Raw genomic sequence first — 18,608 nt, 5'->3', positions numbered from 1 at the left:
TTGAATCAGGAGGCTGGGCGAAGCCTCGCTAAGGAAGTAACCTACAAACTGAGTCTCAACCAATGAGAAGCAGCAATTAGGAGTGTAGGGGATGAGGGATAGGACACTTCCCAGCAGAGAGTGAAGTATGTACAAAGTCTCAAAAGTAGAAATTTGGACTGATTGAAGTTCTCAAAGAGAGACCAGTGAGGTCAGAGAGAGAAGGAACGACGAGACACAGGGGAGAGGATGGATGGCAGATGATACAGAGCCTTTCAGGCTAGGGCAAGGTGGATGTGATTGAGCCTCAGTGCAGAGAATTCACTCAGGGTTCCCATCAGGGACTGACAGTTTTGTATAGGACAAATCACCCTGGCTGTGGGCTCCACAGCAGAAGCAGGTTAGCACAGTGCCAGGTATGCAGTGACGGGCCAGCTCCCAGTGGTGACTCTAAAGATAGAGCCAAGAAGACATGCTGGAGGCCCACGTTGGAGGCCCACCTGACAGGAGTGGCTGATGGATGAAAGGTGGGGGACGGGGGAGAAGGAATCAAAGATGTCTCCACTCAGCTTCAGGCTGCAGCAGCTGACACAGAAAAGATTCCAGCAAGGACTGCTTTCACGGGGAAGGGAAGAAGGCAGAAGGTACTGTTTTAAATATTTTGAGTTTAAAATACCTGTGAGATTTCCAAGATGACATGTAAAGTAGGGAGGTTCAATCTGTAAGTCCAGAGCTCAGAGGAAAGGTCTGAGCTTAGCATCTAAAAAGGATTTAAGGTTTACAGAATGAATGAGATCACCTGGGGAGAAACTGTAAGGAGATGAGGAAGTACTTGGTCAACTCCATCTGTAGCAGTAGAGTGTTTATCTAGGTAAGATTTAAGACAGAGGCAGTACATAAAGGGTCTCCTATTTTTGCCTTCAGGAATTAATGATATAGTTGCCCTATAATGCTGTTCTAACAACCTCTGCTTTATAAAGATAACATTTCAGACTTCTATATTTCATTGCTGTCATCTGTATTCTAGAAAAAAGCTTAGGCTTAACTCTACCTTTTGTGAACCTACTTTAGCTTATCTCAAGCCAAGATTTCTGGATGTGTTAGGATCTCTGATCTTTTAAGCTTTTAAGTCTTACGTCAATTTATGACACCAAGAGAATTTTCATCGAAGTAAAGATCGTGCTAGCATTAAATTTTCTCTATTTCTGGGATATAGAAAGATGAGTTTTCTTTTTTAATGTACTTTAAAATTCACTATAATTAACAATGAATCTGTATTAATATCTATGTTAATAGCTAATAATTTACTTACCACTTGCTTGGATTAACTCATTTCACTTTCACAGCAACTTTATGAGGTAACATCATCCCATTTTTTAGATGACCTCAGGCAGGAAATCTCCAATTTTTTTTCTTTAAAGATTTATTTTTTGTTTATTTGAAAGGCAGAGTTAGAGAGGAGGAGAGACAGAGAGAGATCGTCCATCCGCTGGCTCACTCCCCAAATGGCCACAATGGCCAGGAGCCTGGAGTTTCTTTGGGGTCTCCTACATGTGTGCAGGGTCCTAAGCACTTGAACCAGCCTCTGCTGTTTTCCCAGGTGCATCAGCAGGGAGCTGGATCAGAAGTGAAACAGCTAGGTACTCAAACCAGTGCACATATGGGATGCCAGCGTCACAGGCGGAGACTTAATCTGCTACAACACCAGCCCCAGGAATAAATACTCCACTCTTAACCACTGCAACCATTAGCTTCAAAACCAAGGTTTTCCAGGCCAGTGCTGTGGCACAGGGGGTTAAGCAGATGTCAGCATCCCATCCAGGGATACCAGTGAATGGAAGATCTCTATCTCGCCTCCATCTCTCCTCTCTCTGCAATAACATATGCTGGGATGTAATATTTACTCAAGTGCAGTTGTTACAATAACCTTGAAACTGACCACAAAACATTATATTTAGAAATTCAGTAAATGTTATTGAGTGCCAACTATGGATATAGTCACTCCATAAGGTTACCTAAGAACTCCTAATCGAATAAAGGATGGGAGCATTCTCTCTAAAAAGAAAAAATATGGGGGCCGGAGCTGTGGCATAGCAGGTAAGGCTGCCACCGGCAGTGCCAGCATCCCGTATGGGCACTGGTTCAACACCTGGCTGCTCCACTTCCAATCCAGCTCTCTGCTATAGCCTAGGAAGGCAGTAGAAAATGGCCCAAGTCCTTGGGCCCCTACCCCTGCATGGGAGACCTGAGAGAATCTCCTGGCTCCTGGCTCCTGGCTTCAGATAGGCTCAGCTCCAGCCATTGCAGCCATTTGGAGAGTGAACCAGCGGATCAAAGACCTCTCTCTCTCTGCCTCTCTGTAACTCTGTCTTTCAAATAAATAAATCTTTAAAAAAAAAAAAGAAGAAGAAGAAGAAAGAAAAAATATGGTACACAATACAGAGAAGCAGTATTTTTAAAATTTTTTTAAAGATTTATTTATTTATTTGAAAGAGTTATACAGAAAGAGGAGAGGCAGGCAGAGAGAGAGACAGAGAAAGGTCTTCCAACCACTGGCTCACTTCCCAAACGGTCACAACAGCCAGAGCTGCACTGATCTGAAGCCAGGAGCTTCCTTTGGGTCTCCCACACAAGTGCAGGGGCCCAAGGAATTGAGCCATCTTCTACTGCTATCCCAGGTCATAGCAGAGAGCTGGATCGGAAATGGAGCAGCTTATACTCGAACTGGCACCCATATGGGATGCCTGCACTGCAGGTGGCGGCTTTACCCGCTATGCCACATCACCAGCCCCGAGAAGCAGTCTTAATGTATCATGGGAAAATGGAGGACAGAGAAATTAATTCTGATCTAGAAACAATCCTTAATATGAAAAGCCAAGACACTGTAGCAAAAAATGACCTAAATGAAAGATCTCTGTGAGAGATCCCTGTGGAAAGAAGAGGCCATCAATGAAGGAAGTACCTTTCTCTGAAGGGAAGATAGAACTTCCACTTTGATTATGGCCTTGTCTAAATAAGATTGGAGTTGGCAAACTCAAGAGGCTTCCATAGCCTTGGCAGCTCATGACAAGAGCCTCGGGTGATCACTGACATCATAAATAAGAGTGTCAATTGTTAAATCAACAACAGGAGTCACTGTGCACTTATTCCCTATGTAGGACCTCCGTCCTTAATGTGTTGTACTATGAGAATTAACGGTAAAACTAGTCTTCAAACATTACTTTATACTTTGTGTGTCTGTGTGGGTGCAAACTGTTGAAGTCTTTACTTAGTATAGAGTTGATCATCTGTATATAAAGATAATTAAAAATGAATCTTAATGAAGAATGGGATGGGAGAGGGAGTAGGAGGTGGGATGGTTTGGGGCTGGGAGTCTGGGTATGGGGAGAAGAACTGCTAAAATCCAAAAGTTGTACTTACAAAATTTATATTTATTAAATAAAAGTTTTCTATAAAAAAAGAAACAGCCGGCGCCGTGGCTCAACAGGCTAATCCTCCGCCTTGCGGCGCCGGCACACCGGGTTCTAGTCCCGGTCGGGGCACCGATCCTGTCCCGGTTGCCCCTCTTCCAGGCCAGCTCTCTGCTGTGGCCAGGGAGTGCAGTGGAGGATGGCCCAAGTGCTTGGGTCCTGCACCCCATGGGAGACCAGGATAAGCACCTGGCTCCTGCCATCGGAACAGCGCGGTGCGCCGGCCGCAGCGCGCTACCGCGGCGGCCATTAGAGGGTGAACCAACGGCAAAGGAAGACCTTTCTCTCTGTCTCTCTCTCTCTCTCTCACTGTCCACTCTGCCTGTCAAAAATAAAAAAATAAATAAAGAAAGAAAGAAAGAAAGAAAAAAAAAAAAAAAGAAACAGTCCTTAAAAATACAATGTGAACTGTGCCAACAAAGCTTAGTCAGGTATGCTCTGGGCAACTTACTCTAGACAGCTAGTACTCCAACTTGGCACATGTATCATCAAAACCATAGGGATAGCTTGTTACAACACTCACTTCCAGACCCTATCCTAGACATTGGCACCGTCAGTCTGGAGAAGAGCTAAAGATCTGCAATTTCCAGGTGATAGCTGATGCTAACGGGCAAAAAAACCCTCTTTGAAAGCTACCTTTCAAGACAGAGCCTGAGCAGAACTCAGGGTGCTAACACAGAGTATGCCTAAGGAGCTGTTAAGAGAGCTGCTGGTAAAACACAGACTTTGAACTTCTGAGGAATATGGTTGGAAGTCTAGAAATGACAAGTTTCTCAATAATACACATTTTAGGGTAAGTTATCCTTCCCTGCTAGGAAAGTGAGCTAATATTCAAGATTAAATACCCCTCTGTGACATGGCATTTGTTACAGCTAACCTGGTATTTTTCAACTTCATTCCTATCCTGTTTTGCATCACCCAGGACAAGAGGAAGGTAATAAGCCCACAGGTTTCTGGCCACATAGCTATTTAAACGTACAAAGAGGCAGGTGGTTAAGATGCTCACGTCCCCTGCCGGAGTGCCTGAGCTGATACCTAGCTACTTGACTCCAACTTCCTACTAATGCAGACCCTAGGAAGCAGCAGTAATGGCTCAAGTAGTCAGGTTCCTGCCACCCACATGGGAGGGCTAATTGGGTTCCTGGCTCTCAGGTTGGGTCCACTGGCCAATGTGGGCATTTAGGGAGTGAACCAGCAAATGAGAATATGCACATTCTTTCTTTCTTTTTTTTTTTTTAATTGCAATAACACTTTTTGTATTCCATATTGTACAGGGTATTTTTTTTTTAAAGATTTATTTATTTGAAAGTCTGAATTACACAGAGAGAGAAGGAGAGGCAGAGAGAGAAAGAGAGGTCTTCCATCTACTGGTTCACTCCCCAATTGGCTGCAATGGCCAGAGCTGCGCCAATCTGAAGCCAGGAGCTTCTTCTGGGTCTCCCACGTGGGTGCAGGGGTCCAAGGGCATGGACCATCTTCTACTGCTTTCCCAGGCCATAGCAGAGAGCTAGATCAGAAGTGGAGCAGCCGGGACTCAAACCGGCACCCATATGGGATGCTGGCACTGCAGACGGTGGCTTTACCTGCTATGCCACAGCACCGGCCCCATGCACATTTTTTTTCTCAAATAAATTAATAAAAATAAATGTACCAAGAAGAGAAAAACAGTGTCACTCTATTATTCTGTATAAGTGAGACTCTGACACTAAAACATTCTGAATTTTAATATTCTACCTAGCAACTATAGAAAGAACACAGTTCAAATATATTCAATAGTTCAAATGAATTCTAAAGGATGTTCCATACTCACCAAAACCATCAATATCTAGATTATTTTCAACCACAACATCTAGCAGAGAGTCACCAACTTTTCCTTTGGCTGTTAATGTTTCACCATCACGGTTTATAAAATGTACTGTTACTTTATCTTCTGAGCTGCAAAAGGAAACAATCATTTAGCATTTTTAGTAATTTCAAAACATGACTAAATAGTTTTAACCTTTAAAGTCAAAGAAATAACATAGCAATGTGTATGAGTATGCTGTTTTACAATACTTTTTCACTCCGAAGTCTATTTGGGAAGCAGAATCCACAAATCAAAGCCACAATCTACCTACCTACCAGGTGACAAATTCTATAGCCTTAAAGAAACACCAAATAGTACCTGGTCAAGGCCACCTGGTGGTCTGCAGTATGTGACTCCCTATAGTTACAGATATGTGAAAACATCTACAACTGCTATCATTCTTGAAGTCTATTTTGCTCTCACAAAGCTCTCTGAAAAAACAATGCTTCTATGGTAACATTCTCAAAAGACTACAGCCAGGTTGTGTTGAGCTTTAAGAAAGCAAATCTTGGGACCAGTATTGTGGCACAGCAGGTCGTTGCCATCTTCAAAGCTGGCACCCACAGTCCCCGCAGCTCCACTTGCAACCCAGCTCCCTGGTCATGTGCCTGGGAACACAGCAGAAGATGCCTGTGCATTTGGGCCCCTGCCACTCACATGGGAGACTGGATGGAGTTCCAGGCTGCTGGCTCCAGCCTGGCCCAGCTTAGTCCAGCCCTGGACATTGTGGCCATTTGGGGACTGAACCAGTAGATGAAAGATCTCTCTCTGTCTCTCCTTCCCTCTATAACTCTGCCTTTCAAATCAATCTTAAAAAAAAAAAAAAAAAAAAAAAAGGCCGGCGCCGTGGCTTAACAGGCTAATCCTCCGCCTTGCGGCGCCGGCACACCTGGTTCTAGTCCCAGTTGTGGCACCGGATTCTATCCCGGTTGCCCCTCTTCCAGGCCAGCTCTCTGCTATGGCCCGGGAAGGCAGTGGAGGATGGCCCAAATCCTTAGGCCCTGCACCCGCATGGGAGACCAGGAGAAGCACCTGGTTCCTGGCTTCGGATCAGTGCAATGTGCTGGCCGCAGCGGCCATTGGAGGGTGAACCAACGGCAAAAGGAAGACCTTTCTCTCTGTCTCTCTCTCTCACTATCCACTCTGCCTGTCAAAAAAAAAAGAAACAAAGCAAACCTTAGAGTGGGCATCTGGAACTGTGAGCAGTGGTTAAGACACCACTTGTGATTTCAGAACACCTGGGTTTGAGTTCCAGCTCTGCTTCCAATTCTAGCCTTCTGCTAATGCGCGCTCTGGGAGGCAGCAAGTGAGGGTCCTTGCACCCATGTGGGAGACCCCGACTGAGTTCCAGCCTAGTCCTGGCTGTTGCAGGCACTTAGGAAGTGCACCAGCAGGTGGAAAACTGAGCTCTCCCTCTCCCCTCTCCACTCTCCCTCTCCCTCTCCCTCCCTCCTCCCTCCACCTTTCAAATAAGTAAAAAATAAAATGAGAAAGCAAATCTTTCTGCTATCCACTGGGTAACTGAACAGGTGCCTAACAGGACACTGTAAGCAGGAGTTTGATAGTTTTGAGTGTTCAAACAAGTCATTTCAGTCCACAATAGGATTAAAAAAAAAAAGTGGGGCTAGAAAAGGTTTTTCTTGGTTTATTTGAATCTGTGGAAAGACAAAATCCCTCCTTACATATTTTAGTATATTATCATATTATCTATCAGCCAGCTGACTTAAATTTCCTTCCCTTCTCACAGACATCATTCTAACATGTGGGAAAAGAAACGATATTAGCACTCAGACCCTTACCCTCCACTACGGGTCATGCTTGTTTTACCTCACAACTGAAAAGCTGTACTTCAACTTAAAATAATTAGTTGTAATTTTTACTACTACCAACAGATGGTAGCCAATCAAAAAAACACTTTGTTCAATATAAGTGAAATCCAGAATTAAATAATTTCAGAGTTATAAATATGCTGAAAGAATCAAATTCAATGACCTCACTTCACAAATGAGACAACTGAAGTCCTCTACTGGATACTGTCCTTCGATTCTATTTATTAAAATGTATCAAAACTAGCTGTGACTATGCGTGTGTATTCGATTATCCCTCAAAAGGGCCTATGCTGTCCAACACCGTTTCACAGCAGAAAAATATTTCAAAAACAAGTATCCCCAAACACTGCTCCTGATTTTCAACTTGACAACTGCCATTTTCATCAAAGTGGAATGGCTGAGAACACACCCCCAGAAGCAGGAAGAACACTTTAGAGGTATTCAGAGAGCACAAACCAAGCAATAATGCAAGACCTAAGATACACTCAGGAGGTCAAAGCAACGGTTTGTGTAATCACTTATACAAGGTAAACAGAAGGAGGGAAGAAATAATACTGAGATTTCCAGCTTGGGTAGTTAGGTGGAAACCCAGGGTTAAAGGAGGAGGACAAGGAGTTTTGGAAAAGATGGGAAAGTTGTTGTTTGTTTGTTTGTTTGTTTGTTTTGACAGGCAGAGTGGACAGTGAGAGAGAGAGAGAGACAGAGAGGAAGGTCTCCCTTTACCGTTGGTTCACCCTCCAATGGCCGCTGCGGCTGGCGCATCTCGCTGATCCGAAGCCAGGAGCCAGGTGCTTCTCCTGGTCTCCCATGCAGGTGCAGGGCCCAAGGACTTGGGCCATCCTCCACTGTACTCCCAGGCCACAGCAGAGAGCTGGACTGGAAGAGGGGCAACTGGGACAGAATCCAGCACCCCAACAGGGACTAGAACCCAGTGTGCCGGTGCCGCAGGTAGAGGATTAGCCTAGTGAGCAGCGGCACCGGCCGGGAATAAGTTTTTAAGTCCAGACCTGTTAAATTTGATAGAAAAACTAGGTAAGAATGTCCCCAAACCAGATGGAAATAGGGACTAACCAGCAGATAAGTCTAGAGATTTGACGTCAACAAATCCCTGGTAGCTAAAGTTGCAGGAATGCAATAGAAGGTGATCCATCATGCGTATACTACTGCAGGCCAGAGCTTTTAGGACTGGTTGTTGTTCTCCTGGAGCACTCCAGAGCTAAGCTTACAGCAAGGAAATATGAACTTTTATATTAGCCTCCTGTTCTGCAAAATCAAGACAGCATTTATCTTTCAGTTCTGACAATGGATGTAAAATACCTAACACATGAAACCCAACATTGATTAATAACTCTTATTTAAAGCCGAAGCCCTTTTCCTAAGAAGCCTGACCTGTTGCAATTAATTAAAGGTATACAGCCTTAAAAACTGCACAGTATGAATACATTTGCCAAAGGACAGGAGAGGACGCAAAAACAAAAAGGGGAAAAATAATTTTGCAGTTGAAAAAGTACAGAATCTTAAGAGTCAGAAGACATGGGTGCTAACACACAGCCATGGGAAGCCCTTACATAAGGGTAACACAGAGATAACAGTGACTTCACCAGGCTTTAAGACCAGAAGAAACTCCTGGCTCCTGGCTTCAGTCTGGCCCAGTACTGGCTGTTGCAGCCATCCAGGGGTGAACCAACAGATGGAAGATTTGTCTCTCCATCTCTCTGTAACTCTGTCTTCCGAATAAGTAAATATTTAAAAAAAAAAAAAAAAAAAAAAGAATTCAGCCCTTAAGGCATTCGGATCTGGCTGAAGAGCCCATGAGAGTATTGTAGGCATGGAAAGCCAAGATTCCATGGAAAAGAAAAAAAAGAAGCCCTAAATGAAAGATCTCTGTGAGTGAGATCCCAGTGGAAAGAACGAGGCCATCAAAGAAGAAGGTACCTTCCTCTGAAGGGAGGAGAGAACGTCCACTTTGACTATGACCCTATCGGAATAAGATCAAAGTCAGCGAACCCTAAAGGCTTCCATAGCCCTGGCAACTCATGACTAGAGCCTAGGGAGATTACTGACGCCATGAACAGGAGTGTCAAATTGTTAAGTCAGCAACAGAAGTCACTGTGTACTTACATCCCATGTGGGATCTGTCCTTAATGTGTTGTCTAATGTGCAGTGATGCTATAACTAGTACTGAAACAGTATTTTTATACTTTGTGTTTCTGTGTGGGTACAAACTGATGAGATCTTTACTAATTATATACTGAATTGATCTTCTGTATATAAAGAGAATTGGAAATGAAAAAAAAAACCTGGTGTTAAATTGGAAATGGCATAGAAAATTAATTTTTAAAAAAATATCATGTAGGATCTCTGTCTTTAATGTGCTGTACACTATTATTTAATGCTATAACTAGTACTCCAACAGTATTTTTTTCATTTTGTGTTGCTATATGGGGGCAAACTGTTGAAATCTTTACCTAATATATACTAAACTGATCTTCTGTATATAAAGAGAATTGAAAATGAATCTTGATGTGAATGGAAGGGGAGAGGGAGCGGGAAAGGGGAGGGTTGCGGGTGGAGGGAAGTTATGGGAGGGGGGAAGCCATTGTAACCCATAAGCTGTACTTTGGAAATTTATATTCATTAAATAAAAGTTTAATAAATGAAAAAAAAAAGAATTAAGAGACTAAGTTTGTGGGAATACTTTTTTTTTTTTTTTGACAGGCAGAGTGGACAGTGAGAGAGAGAGACAGAGAGAAAGGTCTTCCTTTTGCTGTTGGTTCACCCTCCAATGGCCGCCGCGGTAGGCGCGCTGCGGCCGGCGCACCGCGCTGATCCGATGGCAAGAGCCAGGTGCTTCTCCTGGTCTCCCATGGGGTGCAGGGCCCAAGGACTTGGGCCATCCTCCACTGCACTCCCTGGCCACAGCAGAGAGCTGGCCTGGAAGAGGGGCAACCGGGACAGGATCGGTGCCCCGACCGGGACTAGAACCCGGTGTGCCGGCGCTGCAAGGCGGAGGATTAGCCTAGTGAGCCAGGGCACCGGCCGGGAATACTTTGCTCCTTAAAGCATTACACACATGTACCTTACCCAAGTAACTTTCAACAATGGGCAGGTTTTTAAATTTTTCCCCCCTCCAATTTTAAGAACCAGCAAAAGCTGGCTAGGAAATAACATGACCCTTCTAAATATTCCACTTATTCTGCAGACAGCAGACATTTCAACAGAGCCCTCAGGGGTTGCTTCACCACAGTTCTTCTAATAAGCAAGGACACTTGCTGGTGCCCACCCTTTCACCATACAGCATGACCTGGGACACTAGGCCCAAAAGAGTCACCAGAACTCTTCCTGATAACTCATCAAATCATAAACTAAAGAATTATCAAGTATTATGGTGTTCCAAAACAAACAAAAAACCATTTGAGTTCTAGTCCTAGTTTTGTAGCTACTTAACACAAGTTTTATTCCCATGTATCTGTCCTTCCTAATCCATAGGACTGGCTCAAGAGTCAAGTGAAATATCTATTTCAAAGCTTTGTTAAGCTTAGATCATTGCAAAATGTATCAGGGTATTTTAGAGTAAAAGGAATTTTTTCAAGATTAATTACTTCTCTCTCTCTCTCTCTCTCTCTCACTGTCCACTCTGCCTGTCAAAAAAAAAAAAAGATTACTGATACCTTATCTAAATATTAAACTCCAAACTCAGAACCACAGCTTGTAGCACTGCTGTGTCTAATCAAACACTGTATACTAAGGGAGCTATTCTATACATGCAATGTCCAATATAGCAGCTAAACTAGCCACACACAGCTAGTGTAACTGGGAGACTCAATCTTTAAATTTCTTTAACTATACTTATCTTAAACTTCAACAGCTACATGTCATCAGTAGCTACTGTGCTGGACAGTACAGATCTTAGATAATAACATCTAGAACATCTAGCTGTAGCTCCAAGGTCTGTAACAGAAAGTACAAGGCCGTCACTAGCAATCGTGTCAACAAGGGGAAAGCAGATGTGCTCCCCCTTTAAAACTTGACAGGGGCCAGCGCTGTTGCGCAGTGCGTTAAAGCCCCACCTGCAGCGCATCCCACCCATATGGGTGCCAGTTCGAGTTCACTTACAATCCAGCTCCCTGTTAACGCACCTGGGAAAGAGCAGAGGATGGCCCAAGTCCTTGGGCCTCCCACACTCACTTGGGAGACCTGGAAGAAGTTCCTGGCTCCTGGATTCAGATCGCCTCAGCTCTAGCCCTTGCGGCCATCTGGGGAGTGAACCAGAGGATGGAAGACCTCTCTCTGTCTCTGTAACTCTGTCTTTGAAATAAATAAATCTTAAAAAAAAAAAGACATATTCAAATCTAAACAACTTTGAGGGACATGGGACCTACATCTCACCTACTAAAGCCTTCATATTCCCTCAAATACTAGGAATACAAATATGATCAATATAGTTCCCAACTTACACAACTTTTCAAGAATGCATCCAGTGTGGAAAGCAAGAAACCCACATAAAGATAAAAGCCAGGGACGTGCAAGGAAAATAGAAACAAGTAAATCCAGTTTGCCTTCTCCATGATCTCCCACAAACCGTGCAACAAAATCTACTGAGTTGGGGCCAGTGCTGTGGCATACTGGGTAAAGCCGCCACCTGCAGTGCCGGCATCCCATATGCATGCTGGTTCAAGTCCCAGTTGTTCCACTTCCGATCCAGCTCTCTGCGATGGCCTGGGAAAGCAGTGGAAGATGGCCCAAGTCCTTGGGTCCCTGCACCAGCGTGGGAAGACCCGGAAGAAGCTCCTGGCTTCAAATAGGTGCAGCTCCGGCCATTGCAGCCAATTGGGGAGTGAACCAGTGGATGGAAGATCTCTCTCTCTCTGTGTGTAACTCTGACTTTCAAATAAATAAATAATTCTTGAAAAAAAAAATCTATTGAGGGGGCTAGTGCTGTGGCTTAGCAGGTTAAGTCGCAGCCTGCGATACTGGCATCACATATGGGCCCCAGTTTGAGTTCCAGCTGCTCCTCTTCCTATCTAGCTCCCTGCTAATGCACCTGGGAAAACAGTGGAGGGTGACCAAAGTCTCTGATCCACGTAGGAAGCTCCTGTCTTCAGCCTGGCACCGCCCTGGGTGTTGGGGCCATCTAGGGAGTGAACCAGTGGCTGGGAGATCTTTCTCTGTAACTCTGCCTTTCAAATAAATTTTTTAAAAAATCTACTGAGCACCACTACCTAACAGGATTAAGAGGTAAAAGATGCCTGAGTCCTAAGCTCTATTCTTGGAGTCATTAAGAAAGGGCAGCATCCGAATCTCACCAACTGACCCTCTAGGTCCTGCTTTCCTGTACACTACACTTGGGGTCAAAGAGCGGTTTAAAGATTTGCATTACAGAAGTCACCACGATGCTACACTCTGAAACTAGTCAGGAATTTTTATCTCTCCTCAGCTGTCTCAGGTGAGGGGCCCATGCCTTGAAAAAACAATACACCCGAGAATATAAAACTTCAACACATTTTGGGGAGTTTCCTTTTCACACCTCTTTGAACACTGAACAGAAAACTCAACATGCCAAGCTTCAGAAGCTGTTACTAACAGGTGCTACTGAGCCCTCACGATGTGCAAGGCCCAAGAACCCCGGTATCGCCTTTGATCTCATTTATTTTCTTGAAAAAAATCCTTACGAAGACCATACACCGTTCCCCTCCGTTGAGAAATAGGGAAAATGAGTTTTACAGGGGTTAAAGAAGTCAGACCAAACCTCTGCCTCACCATTGCGATAAAGGATCTTTTTAACCCTTTGCCCACTAAAGAGAGCATACGGAGTCCCGTTCTTCCACTCCAGGGCACAGAGTGGGTGTACTCTACAAGGACACTCCGCTGACAAATAACCAGACGCACAACGTCCAGTCACGGCCAGAGAAAGGCCCGGAAATCAGCGGCCGGCACGAGCGGCAGGCCGGGCCTTCAAACGGCGCATCCCAGGAAGGTCACTGCATATTGCAGGCAGAGCAAAGGTTAGACCCAGCCAGAGCTCCCCGAGAGCCCGCGGCAGCCCAGCGCCGGCTTCCCGCGGGCACGGCGGGCGAGCTGGGGACGCGAGCTCCGGCCAGAGTGAGGGGCTCGGGCGCCGAGCACGGCGGCGGGCCCAGGAGGGGACGGCGCCACCGAGCGGCCGGGCTCAGCCGCAGAGCTCCGGGAGAAGGCGGAGCGAGAGGCGGGCGCTGCGGGGAGTGGGCCTGGCCCCGGCACGCACGGGACGAGCCCGCTGCAACGAGACGCCGGGCCCAGCGAGGGCCGCCGCCGCCGCCGCCGCCGCGCAGGGGCCCCACACCCGCCCGCGCGCGCGCCGCGCCCCGCGCCTCACCTGCTCCGCGCCGGCGCCCACAGGCTCAGCGGCCGGCCCGCTCCCGCGCCTCCGCCCCGGCCGGGCTCGGCCCTCCCGCTCGGCCCGCAGCTCCCGGGCTGGCCGCCGGCTCCCGCGCGAGCTCCGGCGAGCAGCAGCCAGCGGCGGGCCGGGCAGCCGAGGGCCGCGGAGGCAGCGCGCAGCAGCCGAGCGCACCCCGCGGCGGCCATAGCCCGCGGGCCGGTAACTACCGGATGGGACGCAGGCCGCGAGGGGCTTCGAGGGGCGGGCGGCGACTGCGTGCTGCGAGCGGCGCGCCGAGGCCGGGCGAGCCTTCCGGGTGACTTATAAACCCGGGAGCGCCGCGAGCGCGGCCCCGCCCCTGCCCATTCCTGCGCCCTCGCAGCGGGCTGGGCTCTGCAAGGGGCGGGGCTGGCTAGTTCGTTGCTTTACCTACTAAGCAGGTGTCTTGTCCTCCTTCTCCCGGACTTGCTAGGCAGGAACAATAAATTTAAAAGCTGGACGTCTGGCAGATAGAACAGCCTCCCGTGTCTAAACCGCTTTGTTCTGGTCTCCGTTTCCCAATTTAAAAAAAAAAAAAAAGTGGTAGGTTTGTCATCTTGCAGTTCAAATTAGGGCAAAAGGCAGAAGAATTCTGGACGTGGTCATAGAAGGGCAGTAGGAAATTTTGGAATGTCAGCAGACGTTGTACCCAGAGAACTAATTATGACTATAAAACTATAGGTCGTTCCAATAATGAAGACATTTAGGGCTGCTGGAGAAAGTAGTAATAATCCCAGACCTTGACTGGCAGTTAACTGCAGTTTGCATGAAATCCATGAGACTTAGGGACGACTTTTGAGTGAACTAAGATTTCTAAAAGGCTTTTACAAGCGCCAAAAAGCTGACTTTTTAAATCTAGTTTATTGGGGGCCAGCACTCTGGCATCGTGGGTAAAGCTGCCACCTGCAGTTCCAGCATCCCATATGGGCACCGGTTCGAGTCCTGGCTGCTCCACTTCTAACCAAGCTCTCTGCTGTGGCCTGGGAAAGCAGTAGAGGATCGCCCAAGTGCTTGGACCCCTGCACCCAGGTGGGAGACCCGGAAGAAGCTCCTGGCTCCTGGCTTCGGATAGGCACAGCTCTGGCTGTTGCAGCCAATTGGGGAGTGAACCAGCAGATGGAAGACACCTCTCACTCTAACTCTGACTTTCAAATAAATAAATCTTTAAAAGCTAAATAAATCTAGTTTATTACGGTTAGTATGCTGTCGATTAGAACATGGGCTTTGAGGTCAGAAATGGCAATGTTCAAATCCAAGGTCTACCACTTATGAGCTCTCAGGCCTTGAATAAATTATTCTCACAAAGGATCAGAGTTTCCATAACTCACAGATAAGATAGCCCAGGCTTCAGGGCCGTCCTGAGGGTTAGACAAACTAACAAGCACATCAAGAAGTGCGTCACAGACGATGAGCAATAGCCCTTCCTGGGCCTCCCGGTGAGGGTACTTGCAAAGCAGCTAAAGTTCAGAGTCAAGGGGATGTTGCAAATGTGCTAAACACAATGGAAAAAATAAAAAGACTATTTGGAACAAAAGGGTATAGACCTAAGCCAAGTCTCTTCTGATGATCTCATAGAGGCTGCGAGAAGGCAGCCTCTAGGCTCCTAACTGCCACATCTTTAGATAAAGAAGCATTCAAGTTGGAAATGGCACAAAAACAAACGAAACCTGGTAAATACTCCTGGAAAGGAAATGGTAAAAGAACAGCTAACTTTTTTTTTATAAGATCAAATCTCTGAAGTCAGATGAATTAATTAAACTCAGAGGCTCCTTCTTCCCTGACCCACTCATAGCAAATCCAGACTTAACTTGGCTGTACCAGAGCTTTTCTGCCTTGTGGAGTTGTCTTTTGTATGCATGGCATAGTTATTTATGTAGGTCATCTTTCCTGGAAGTCCCAGATACAGGCTCTTGAACACGTCAAGTACGCAATAAATATTTGTGGATAAATTAAAATTCGCATGTAACTTTCATTAAATCATCAGAATTCATTACAATTGCAGAGGAAGGGTAAGGATGAGAAAAAGGGGGGCTGAGCTGTGGCATAGTGGGTAAAGCCACCGCCTGCAGTGCCGGCATCCCATATGTGCGCCGGTTCAAGTCCCGGTTGCTCCACTTCCAATCCAGCTCTCTGCTGTGGCCTGGGAAAGTAGTGGAAGATTACTTAAGTCCTTGGGCCCCTGCAACCGCATGGAAGACCTGGAGGAAGCTCCTGGCTCCTGGCTCCTGGCTCCTGGCTCCTGGCTTCAGATCGGCTCCAGGTACTGCGGCTACTTGGGGAGTGAACCAATGAATGGAAGACTTCCCTGTCTCTCTGCCTCTCCCTCTCTCTCTGTTTAACTCTTTCAAATAAATAAATAAATCTTTAAAAAAAAAAAGATGGAAAAAAGGCTCAGAAACATTAATATTATCGAAATGGGCAAACTACCCAAAACAATTTACAGATTCAACACAATCTTCATCAAAATACCAATGATATTCTTCACAGAATTAGAAAAAACAATTTATATGAAACAATGGGAAAATATTTACATAAAATGTATATAGAAATACAAAATACCCCAAATAGTCTAAACAATCTGACACAATAAAAATGAAGGAAACCAGATCTGAAGAAATACCACAAGGCTGTTACAGCCAAAACACATGATACTGGCATTAAGTAGACACATAGTTCAATGGAACAGAATAAAAACCCCAGAAATAAATCCACACATCTACAAAGAACTTAGCTTTGACAAATGTGCAGATATTCCCTGGGGAGAGGACAATTTCCTCAATAAAGGATGTTTGGAAAATTGGATTTCCACATAAGCAAGTTTAGAACCATACATCCTACACAAAAATCAATTTGAAATAGAGCAACTCTCTAAATGGAAGACCTGAAACTGTGAAACTACTATGAGAAAACATAAGGGAAGCACTCCAAGACATTGGCATGGACAATGAGTTTTTTAATAAAACCCTAAAATCATGGACAATGAAAGCAAAAACAGAAAAATGCAATTATATCAAACTAAATAGCTCCAGACAGCAAAGAAAACAGAGTGATGAGACATCCAACTGAATGAAAGAAATATTTGCAAACCATGCATCTGATAAAGCATTAATATCCAGAATATATAAGGAGCTCAAGAATTTTACAACAAAGCAAACAATCCAGTTAAGAAATAGGTGAAAGATCTGAACAGACATTTTTCAAAAGAATTACAAATGGCCAACAAATATGGAAAAAATGCTCAAGATCACTCACCATCGGGGAAATGCAAATACAAACCACAGTGGGATATCGTCTTACTCTAGTTAGGAAGGCCGCTATCCAGAAGTCAAAAAATAACAAATGCTGGTGAAGATGTGGAAAAGGGAAACTATAACACACAGTTGTGGAAATGAAAATTAATATAGTTATTATGGAAAACAGAATGTAGATTCCTCAAAAAACTAAAAATAGATCTACCATGTGGCCCAGCTATCCTACTTCTGAGAATACATATAAAGAAAATGAAGTTAGCATATGCAAGAGATACCTGCACTCTCATATGTATTGAATCAACCTAGGTGTCCACCAGTGGATAGCTGGATAAAGAAAATGAGATGTGTACACACAATGGAGTTTTGCTTGGCCACAAGAATGAAATCCTGACATTTGCTACTAAGTGGTTGGAACTGGAGATCATGATGCTAAGTAAAATAAGCCATACACAGAGCAACAAATTCCACATGTTCTCTCATATGTAGAAGTTAATATATAGTATAAAAATGTGTAGATGCTGTATTATTTGGCATATAAATATTTATAAATATTATCGTCTCTGAATTATACCCTTACATAATGACATACTTTTCCCTCACTTTATGATCTTTGTCATGAATCCTATGTTATGTAATATCAATGTAGCCATCCCTGCTTTCAAGAAACATTGTATACATGTATAGATAATATTCACCTACAAAGTAAATATGGCAGAATGTTAAAAACTGATAAATCTGTATCACTCATTAAGCTCTTCTTTGTACTTTTCTGTATTACTTGAAATATTTTTAAAGTAAAAAGGCAAAAAAATTTAAAACTTTTGAGAAAAATAAAAGATTAAAAAAAGAGAGAGATGTTTTCTGGGTTTTCAAAGGCAGGCAAGGATTAATTCCAAAGAATACCAACACCAAAACTCATCAGAATCCCGAAGGGAGTTTCTAAATATACTTGTAACCATACGAGGTAAACATGAAAGCACTAAGGGTTATCTATATGCTCATGTATTTCTGTATGTCTATAAAACTAGCCCCTCCGTCCTTTACACTCCTAGCAAATCCATTTGTATTTGGATATTTGTGCTGTTGCAGTGAAAATACCACAGACTGGGTTATACATAATGAACACAAATCTATTTTTCTCCCAGTTCTGGAGGCTGCAAAGCCCAAGATCAAGCCACCAGCAGTGTCAGTGTCTGCTGTGGGCTCAGGAAAAAGCAGTGGAAGATGGCCTAGGTGCTTGGATCCCTGCTTCCTATGTGGGTGACCCAGAAGAAGCTCCTGGCATCAGCGGGGTGCAGCCCTGGCTGTTTCAGTCCTCTGGGGAATGAACCAGCAAATGGAAGAGCTCTCCCTCACTCTCTGTAACTGTGATTTTCAAATAAATAAATAAATAGTTTTAATTTATTTAATTAATTTATTTGAGAGGTAGAGTTACAGACAGTGAGAGGGAGAGACAGAGAGAGAGGTCTTCCATCTGCTGGCTCACTCCCCGAGTGGCCGCAATGGCTGGAGCTGCACTGATCCAAAGCCGGGAGCCAGGAGCTCCTTCCAGGTCTCCCATGCTGGTGCAGGAGCCCAGGGACTTGGGCCATCTGCTGCTTTCCCAGGCCATAGCAGAGAGCTGGATCGGAAGATGAGCAGCCGGGACTAGTGCCAGCACTCATGTGGGCGGAGGATTAACTGACTGTCTCACAGCGCTGGCCATAAATACAGGTTTTAAAGAGGTTATCATTTAGGGCTGGTGCCACGGCTCAATAGACTAATCTTCTGCCTGCGGCACCGGCACAACGGGTTCTAGTCACGGTTGGGGCCCGGATTCTGTCCCGGTTGCTCCTC

General features: G+C 45.1%; 1 protein-coding gene across 3 annotated transcripts in view; it reads right to left on the bottom strand.

The window, feature by feature from the left end:
* FDX1 (ferredoxin 1) overlaps window positions 1-13,762 on the bottom strand; it is a 45,693-nt gene extending 31,931 nt beyond the window's left edge. For all 3 annotated transcript variants that reach the window (XM_062196975.1, XM_062196976.1, XM_062196977.1), the window contains exons 1-2: window positions 13,480-13,762; window positions 5,260-5,384 (exon numbers count right to left, since the gene is read on the bottom strand). In XM_062196975.1, the coding sequence (XP_062052959.1) occupies window positions 5,260-5,384; window positions 13,480-13,688 (334 nt within the window). In that variant the 5' untranslated portion in view covers window positions 13,689-13,762. The remainder of the gene's footprint in view (window positions 1-5,259; window positions 5,385-13,479) is intronic.
* Between the last annotated feature and the right edge of the window lie 4,846 nt (window positions 13,763-18,608).

This window comes from Lepus europaeus, chromosome 7, assembly GCF_033115175.1.
Source record: "Lepus europaeus isolate LE1 chromosome 7, mLepTim1.pri, whole genome shotgun sequence".
In the NCBI taxonomy this organism is placed as follows: Eukaryota; Metazoa; Chordata; class Mammalia; order Lagomorpha; family Leporidae; genus Lepus; species Lepus europaeus.
This window is presented reverse-complemented; position numbering and strand designations above follow the sequence as displayed.